The sequence below is a fragment of the Salmo trutta genome, unplaced genomic scaffold, assembly GCF_901001165.1.
Source record: "Salmo trutta unplaced genomic scaffold, fSalTru1.1, whole genome shotgun sequence".
Lineage (NCBI taxonomy): Eukaryota > Metazoa > Chordata > Actinopteri > Salmoniformes > Salmonidae > Salmo > Salmo trutta.
The window spans coordinates 511242-519121 of record NW_021822384.1 but is presented as its reverse complement, the minus strand read 5'-3'; the positions used below and the strand labels follow the sequence as shown (position 1 = coordinate 519121).

At 44.5% G+C, this 7880-nt stretch overlaps 2 protein-coding genes and 1 long non-coding RNA gene across 3 annotated transcripts in view; 1 reads left to right on the top strand and 2 right to left on the bottom strand.

Moving 5' to 3' along the window:
* Positions 1–2033: 2033 nt before the first annotated feature.
* LOC115182052 (basic proline-rich protein-like) lies at positions 2034–4314 on the bottom strand. Its single transcript, XM_029743694.1, has 3 exons — positions 4311–4314; positions 2328–4114; positions 2034–2297 (listed from the first exon to the last, which is right to left on the bottom strand). The coding sequence occupies exons 1-2, from the start codon at positions 4312–4314 to the stop codon at positions 2508–2510; spliced, it is 1611 nt and encodes a 536-aa protein (XP_029599554.1). The 3' UTR covers positions 2034–2297; positions 2328–2507.
* A 517-nt stretch (positions 4315–4831) lies between these two features.
* Positions 4832–5158, top strand: LOC115182071 (uncharacterized). Its single transcript, XR_003873614.1, has 3 exons — positions 4832–4879; positions 4941–5028; positions 5124–5158. It is a non-coding gene; the product is annotated as an uncharacterized LOC115182071 (long non-coding RNA).
* An 804-nt stretch (positions 5159–5962) lies between these two features.
* Positions 5963–7880, bottom strand: part of LOC115182046 (carboxypeptidase M-like) — a 73944-nt gene continuing 72026 nt past the window's right edge. The window contains exon 9 of the mRNA XM_029743687.1: positions 5963–6581. Within this exon, the coding sequence (XP_029599547.1) occupies positions 6333–6581 (249 nt within the window). The 3' untranslated portion in view covers positions 5963–6332. The remainder of the gene's footprint in view (positions 6582–7880) is intronic.

Genomic DNA, 7880 nt, shown 5'->3' with positions numbered 1-7880 from the left:
TAGAGTTAGTTATCCAAGTTGTATCAGTCTTTTGTTTAGGACTAGTTACAAGCCTGCTAGAGTTAGTTATCCAAGTTGTATCAGTCTTTTGTTTAGGAGTAGTTACAAGCCTGCTAGAGTTAGTTATCCAAGTTGTTATCCGCCTTCTGTTTAGGAGTAGTTACAAGCCTGCTAGAGTTAGTTATCCAAGTTGTATCAGTCTTTTGTTTAGGACTAGTTACAAGCCTGCTAGAGTTAGTTATCCAAGTTGTTATCCGCCTTTTGTTTAGGACTAGTTACAAGCCTGCTAGAGTTAGTTATCCAAGTTGTATCAGTCTTTTGTTTAGGAGTAGTTACAAACCTGCTAGAGTTAGTTATCCAAGTTGTATCAGTCTTTTGTTTAGGAGTAGTTACAAGCCTGCTAGAGTTAGTTATCCAAGTTGTATCAGTCTTCTGTTTAGGACTAGTTACAAGCCTGCTAGAGTTAGTTATCCAAGTTGTTATCCGCCTTTTGGTTAGGAGTAGTTACAAGCCTGCTAGAGTTAGTTATCCAAGTTGTATCAGTCTTTTGTTTAGGAGTAGTTACAGTAGGACTAGTTACAAGCCTGCTAGAGTTAGTTATCCAAGTTGTTATCCGCCTTCTGGTTAGGAGTAGTTACAAGCCTGCTAGAGTTAGTTATCCGCAGGAGGACCAGCAAACTATATCCACCGTTAGTAGTGTGGATCAGTTAACCAACCTGAGCTGGAATCAATGTGAAGCTTTAGAAAACCCCTGAGTAGATCTAGTGCTTCGTAGGATAACCCTCTGTCCTTAGTGGAGCTAATAACAACTCAACACGGTGTCTTTAAACCTCTCCTTCTGTTGTGTTGCTTTGTTCAGCAGGTATGTTATTAAGGATTGTGTTGCTTTGTTCAGCAGGTATGTTATTAAGGATTGTGTTGCTTTGTTCAGCAGGTATGTTATTAAGGAATTCTAGGGGACTAAAATGATGTAACATCAGCCTAATCATAATAGCGACGTTAACAAAAGTATGGGAAATGGTTTCATACCAAATAACACCAAGCAGGAGCTTATTGTCATTAAAAAAAACTACAATATATAAAGATGAACACATTGTAAAATAACCATGATATAGAATTATATGAACAATATTTTTTTGAATTTGACTTGCCCATGAGCGATTACTGCCATTTTGTATGACTGAACTGTACCTGTCCCAGGTGAAATAGACTGTTAGATCTGAGTGTTTTACTGTCATTCCACTTTACTAAAATAACACCATACATTTCATTTCCCTACACACTTTACAATAAGCCCTGGCAGAATTCTTACCTCTTACCTTCGCTTGAATTCACAACCAGAACATGTCAAGACAGTGAGATATTTCCTTCCTGATGACGAGGGCTCAGTATCTATGTTCTAGGTACAGTTGATCTTTGAATGCAACAGTATCTGGTCAAAGTCTAGTGACTCAACACCGTAGTATAGCATAAACCTAACAGGTGTTTAACCCTCCCCTTGTGGGCAGAAAAAGCCATGCTGCACTATGAAATATTTTATAACTAAGGATGGGTACAGTTTCAACATATCTCTAACTGTAAAGTATATAACCAACTACCACTGAGCATTTCAGCTCAGTAACAATGTAATGAAACTCTAGGAATCATATGAACACTCATGTTCTGGTTAATACATGTTGTGACTAGACAATATATATTACATTCTGACTGGTTAATGTTGGACTAGACAATATATATTACATTCTGACTGGTTAATGTTGGGACTAGACAATATATATTACATTCTGACTGGTTAATGTTGGGACTAGACAATATATATTACATTCTGACTGGTTAATGTTGGGACCAGACAATATATATTACATTCTGACTGGTTAATACATGTTGGACTAGACAATATATATTACATTCTGACTGGTTAATGTTGGGACTAGACAATATATATTACATTCTGACTGGTTAATACATGTTAGGACTAGACAATATATTTACCAGATTGCAGCAGCCACTATTAAACCTTTGGATGCAGTCCACTGTAGCGCCATTCATTTTAATACTCATCACTACATCCTGTATCAAAAGGTTGTCTGGTCCTCATTAAATTCCCGTAGATCACTTCCTTATTCCCTTTTTGTTTACATAGCTCTACTAGACAAGGTTGGTTAACTCTTTGAGGTTCCTCGGGTCGCCACCGAATTAGGAGAATCCGCTTTTAGTTTTAATGCGCCTCACTGCTGGAACAATTTGCAGAAGTCATAACAGTTGGATGTTCTGGTGCAGTTTAGGGTGTTGGGGACCTAGTTGCTCCAGTTTAGGGTGTTGGGGACCTAGTAGTTCCAGTTTAGGGTGTTGGGGACCTAGTTGCTCCAGTTTAGGGTGTTGGGGACCTAGTAGATCCAGTTTAGGGTGTTGGGGACCTAGTAGCTCCAGTTTAGGGTGTTGGGGACCAGGTAGCTCCAGTTTAGGGTGTTGGGGACCAGGTAGCTCCAGTTTAGGGTGTTGGGGACCTAGTAGCTCCAGTTTAGGGTGTTGGGACCTAGTAGCTCCAGTTTAGGGTGTTGGGGACCAGGTAGCTCCAGTTTAGGGTGTTGGGGACCAGGTAGCTCCAGTTTAGGGTGTTGGGGACCAGGTAGCTCCAGTTTAGGGTGTTGGGGACCAGGTAGCTCCAGTTTAGGGTGTTGGGGACCTAGTAGCTCCAGTTTAGGGTGTTGGGGACCAGGTAGCTCCAGTTTAGGGTGTTGGGGACCAGGTAGCTCCAGTTTAGGGTGTTGGGGACCAGGTAGCTCCAGTTTAGGGTGTTGGGGACCAGGTAGCTCTAGTTTAGGGTGTTGGGGACCAGGTAACTCCAGTTTAGGGTGTTGGGGACCTAGTAGCTCCAGTTTAGGGTGTTGGGGACCAGGTAGCTCCAGTTTAGGGTGTTGGGGACCTAGTAGCTCCAGTTTAGGGTGTTGGGGACCAGGTAGCTCCAGTTTAGGGTGTTGGGGACCTAGTTGCTCCAGTTTAGGGTGTTGGGGACCAGGTAGCTCCAGTTTAGGGTGTTGGGGACCTAGTTGCTCCAGTTTAGGGTGTTGGGGACCTAGTAGCTCCAGTTTAGGGTGTTGGGGACCAGGTAGCTCCAGTTTAGGCTGTCGGGGACCTAGTAGCTCCAGTTTAGGGTGTTGGGGACCAGGTAGCTCCAGTTTAGGGTGTTGGGGACCTAGTAGCTCCAGTTTAGGGTGTTGGGGACCAGGCAGCTCCAGTTTAGGGTGTTGGGAACCAGGTAGCTCCAGTTTAGGGTGTTGGGGTCCTAGTAGCTCCAGTTTAGGGTGTTGGGGACCAGGTAGCTCCAGTTTAGGGTGTTGGGGACCAGGTAGCTCCAGTTTAGGGTGTTGGGGACCAGGTAGCTCCAGTTTAGGGTGTTGGGGACCTACTAGCTCCAGTTTAGGGTGTTGGGGACCAGGTAACTCCAGTTTAGGGTGTTTGGGACCAGGTAGCTCCAGTTTAGGGTGTTGGGGACCAGGTAGCTCCAGTTTAGGGTGTTGGGGACCAGGTAGCTCCAGTTTAGGGTGTTGGGGACCAAGTAGCTCCAGTTTAGGGTGTTGGGGACCAGGTAGCTCCAGTTTAGGGTGTTGGGGACCAGGTAGCTCCAGTTTAGGGTGTTGGGGACCAGGTAGCTCCAGTTTAGGGTGTTGGGGACCAGGTAGCTCCAGTTTAGGGTGTTGGGGACCTAGTAGCTCCAGTTTAGGGTGTTGGGGTCCTAGTAGCTCCAGTTTAGGGTGTTGGGGACCAGGTAGCTCCAGTTTAGGGTGTTGGGGACCAGGTAGCTCCAGTTTAGGGTGTTGGGGTCCTAGTAGCTCCAGTTTAGGGTGTTGGGGACCTAGTAGCTCCAGTTTAGGGTGTTGGGGACCTAGTTGCTCCAGTTTAGGGTGTTGGGGACCAGGTAGCTCCAGTTTAGGGTGTTGGGGACCAGGTAGCTCCAGTTTAGGGTGTTGGGGACCAGGTAGCTGAGGAATGGAATGCTGCTGTGCTGTTTTTACATTTGATTTGACATTGTATTGATTGCTGTTTGGTTTCACATCGTTTTTGATTGTTGTAGTACTGTAAATCAGGGCACCCTGGGGAATGAGACCCTGGTCTCAATGGTTTTCCCTGAATAAATAAATACAATTACAGGTCTGGGTTTATGGTGGTGTGGATCTGGCTGGGTGCCCAGGTGGCTGACTACAGTAGACCTATCCCTGACCTGCAGATCTTTAGTCATAGTAGAGACAGGACTCCACCTGCTGGTAAAAAGCTCATAACTGTTATCAGAATCTTCCTCCATCCACTACCCATCATCACCTCTCAAGCAAGGTTAATGTGTAGCGTCATGATTTAAGCTACATATATTGAAGGTGTAACCCGGGACTCGATCCCGGGTCCAGTGACTATCAAGCCAACACATGAATCGCTACATTATATTGGTTAACTTTGACATAACACCTTAAGACATAGCCCACACATGAACAATGTGACCACTGACGTGGAAAAAAATGACTGATCCTAAAACATAAATTGAGACAGATTTAATCATCAAGGCACAACAATCATTGTCAGCTGAAAGGTCAAAGGTCAGTTGTTAGATGAGGTAGAACAACATGAGAGGCATCTATGGACAATATCACTGTGTCCCAAATGGAACCCAAACTATTCCCTATATAGTGCACTACTTTTAACCAGGGTCTATAGGATTTTGGTCTAACGTAGTGCACTAGGTAGGGAATACGGTGCCATTTATGGGTCTACATCCATCATTACCCATAATGCTTCAGGAAGGTTCTGTTTTTGACAATAACTATAGTGATAGTTTACAGTCCACCAGTACAGGTATTGTGATATAGTCTACAGTCCACCAGTACAGGTATTGTGATACAGTCTACAGTCCACCAGTACAGGTATTGTGATACAGTCCACCAGTACAGGTATTGTGATACAGTCCACCAGTACAGGTATTGTGATACAGTCTACAGTCCACCAGTACAGGTATTGTGATACAGTCCACCAGTACAGGTATTGTGATATAGTCTACAGTCCACCAGTACAGGTATTGTGATACAGTCCACTAGTACAGGTATTGTGATACAGTCTACAGTCCACCAGTACAGGTATTGTGATATATGTTCTCTCTGCTGGGTGTTCTCTCTGCTGGGTGTTCTCTCTCTGCTGGGTGTTCTCTCTCTGCTGGGTGTTCTCTCTCTGCTGGGTGTTCTCTCTCTGCTGGGTGTTCTCTCTCTGCTGGGTGTTCTCTCTCTGCTGGGTGTTCTCTCTCTGCTGGGTGTTCTCTCTCTGCTGGGTGTTCTCTCTCTGCTGGGTGTTCTCTCTCTGCTGGGTGTTCTCTCTCTGCTGGGTGTTCTCTCTGCTGGGTGTTCTCTCTCTGCTGGGTGTTCTCTCTCTGCTGGGTGTTCTCTCTCTGCTGGGTGTTCTCTCTGCTGGGTGTTCTCTCTCTGCTGGGTGTTCTCTCTGCTGGTGTTCTCTCTGCTGGGTGTTCTCTCTGCTGGGTGTTCTCTCTCTGCTGGGTGTTCTCTCTCTGCTGGGTGTTCTCTCTCTGCTGGGTGTTCTCTCTCTGCTGGGTGTTCTCTCTGCTGGGTGTTCTCTCTGCTGTGCACTGAGCTCAGCCAGGTAGTCTCTGTCTAAAAGCAAGTCTTGTCATGTTTGCAGGTGGAGGTGTGATTCCAGGTATCACGTTGACTGGTAGGCGTTCTTAGAGGCACTTCTAGACCTTCTCAACACCCTTCCCTCTATCCCTTCCTTACCCCTTGTCCTCCTCAACACCCTTCCCTCTATCCCTTCCTTACCCCTTGTCCTCCTCAACACCCTTCCCTCTATCCCTTCCTTACCCCTTGTCCTCCTCAACACCCTTCCCTCTATCCCTTCCTTACCCCTTGTCCTCCTCAACACCCTTCCCTCTATCCCTTCCTTACCCCTTGTCCTCCGTCTCTTCTTCTTAACTTGGCATGGCAGATTGCTGGCTGGCAGTATTGCTTTCTTTCAGCACAATGTAAAAAAAACAACTAAAAAAGCATCAATACAAAACATAACATTTTTAAAAACACAAAATGGCTCACGTGTTTGTGCAAGGTAGAGCAATGCAAAGTGTTACAAGAAAATATATATAGGATTTTTTTGTTTGTACAAAAATACTGAAAAAAAGACAATGTCTCTGGACTGGGAGATCCCATCTCAGTCAGTCTATCTCCATGGATACGTCCCAAATGGCATCCTATCCCCTATATAGTGCACTATTTTTGACTAGAGCCCTACACTATACAGGAAATAAGGTTCCATCTGAGACGTGGCCCATCTCTCGGTCACAGTCACATGGTATTCCAGAGAACCTGGAGAACCAGGAGGATGGTGACACCCGAGGGGCCCAGGCTGGGAGAGTGGCCATCCAGGGGCCTCCAGACCTGGGGTGGGATGCAGGACTGGGTGGGGTGGCTGGGGCCAGGGGTGGTGGCTGCGGTCCTCTGCAGCTGGAAGTTGTGGACGAGGGCCGAGAATGAGTCGGGACCGTACGGGACCGTTAACGTCTCCATCAACACCTGGTGGCCCGGGAACGTAACCTGTCAATCACATTTATCCATTAGTTCATGAATTGATCAGTTATTACACTGTTGAGTAAACTTGACACACAGGCAAATATGTAAATCACATTGATTGATTTCATACTATTGATTGATTGATTCATACCCAGATGTATACCAACTAAAGATACAGTATTTTACTGTAGAGGATTGATTCATACCCAGATGTATACTAACTAAAGATACAGTATTTTACTGTAGAGGGTTGATTCATACCCAGATGTATACCAGCTAAATATACAGTATTGTACTGTAGATTGATTCATACCCAGATGTATACTAACTAAAGATACAGTATTTTACTGTAGAGGATTGATTCATACCCAGATGTATACTAACTAAAGATACAGTATTTTACTGTAGAGGGTTGATTCATACCCAGATGTATACCAACTAAATATACAGTATTGTACTGTAGATCAAGTATCTATTCCGTCTGAACAGATGAATGTAATAAAGGGTGAAACATTTTTATTCTCATGGTTTCACAATATCTCTGTTGTTGAAAATGTTCTGGTGCTTTCTCTGCTCTGTCTGCAGAGGGACGGTTGTTATCTGTTAGTTGATCAGATGTTTACTGGAGACTGTGGGAGATGTGGGAGATGTGGGACCTCATACGTGCTACTGTACCACACAACCCAGCAGGACCACCCACATGGCTTTGTATGAGCTGGGTCAAAATAAAAAACACTGAGAAACATTCATTATGTCCAAAATGGCACCCTATTCCCTATATACTGCACTACTTTTGACTAGAGCCCATAGGATTGTCTCACTCTAGACTGTGTCTGAAACGGCACCCTAATCCATATATAGTGCACTAGTTTGACCAAAGCCCCATGTCCTCCCCATGCCACTTAGAGGAAGTTTACCCTCCACCCTCGTGGTTTATTTGAGAGCAGTCAAATCAGTCCAATCTCAGTGTTGTATTTAGGGAGGGGGGGTCAAACAGCAAACATGCATCCAACAAGTTTGTAGAGTCAAAAGTTTAATGACGTCATTGCTTGCTAGGAATATGGGAACAAATACTACACTTGACTACTTTAATACACATAGAGGTACATTTGTCCAAATGCTTATGATACCTTCAAAGATACATAAAGCAGAGCCCTAAGAAATCCATATATATATATTTTTTTTATATATATAAATTTGATTTTCTAAATCCACAACAAACACCAGGAGACCACTTTTGAGGTCTGGGATTTTTTGTTGTTGTTGAAATGTCAAGTTTTGGGCATAGTTCCCCTTTAACTCCACTGTGCACCCAGCAAGAGG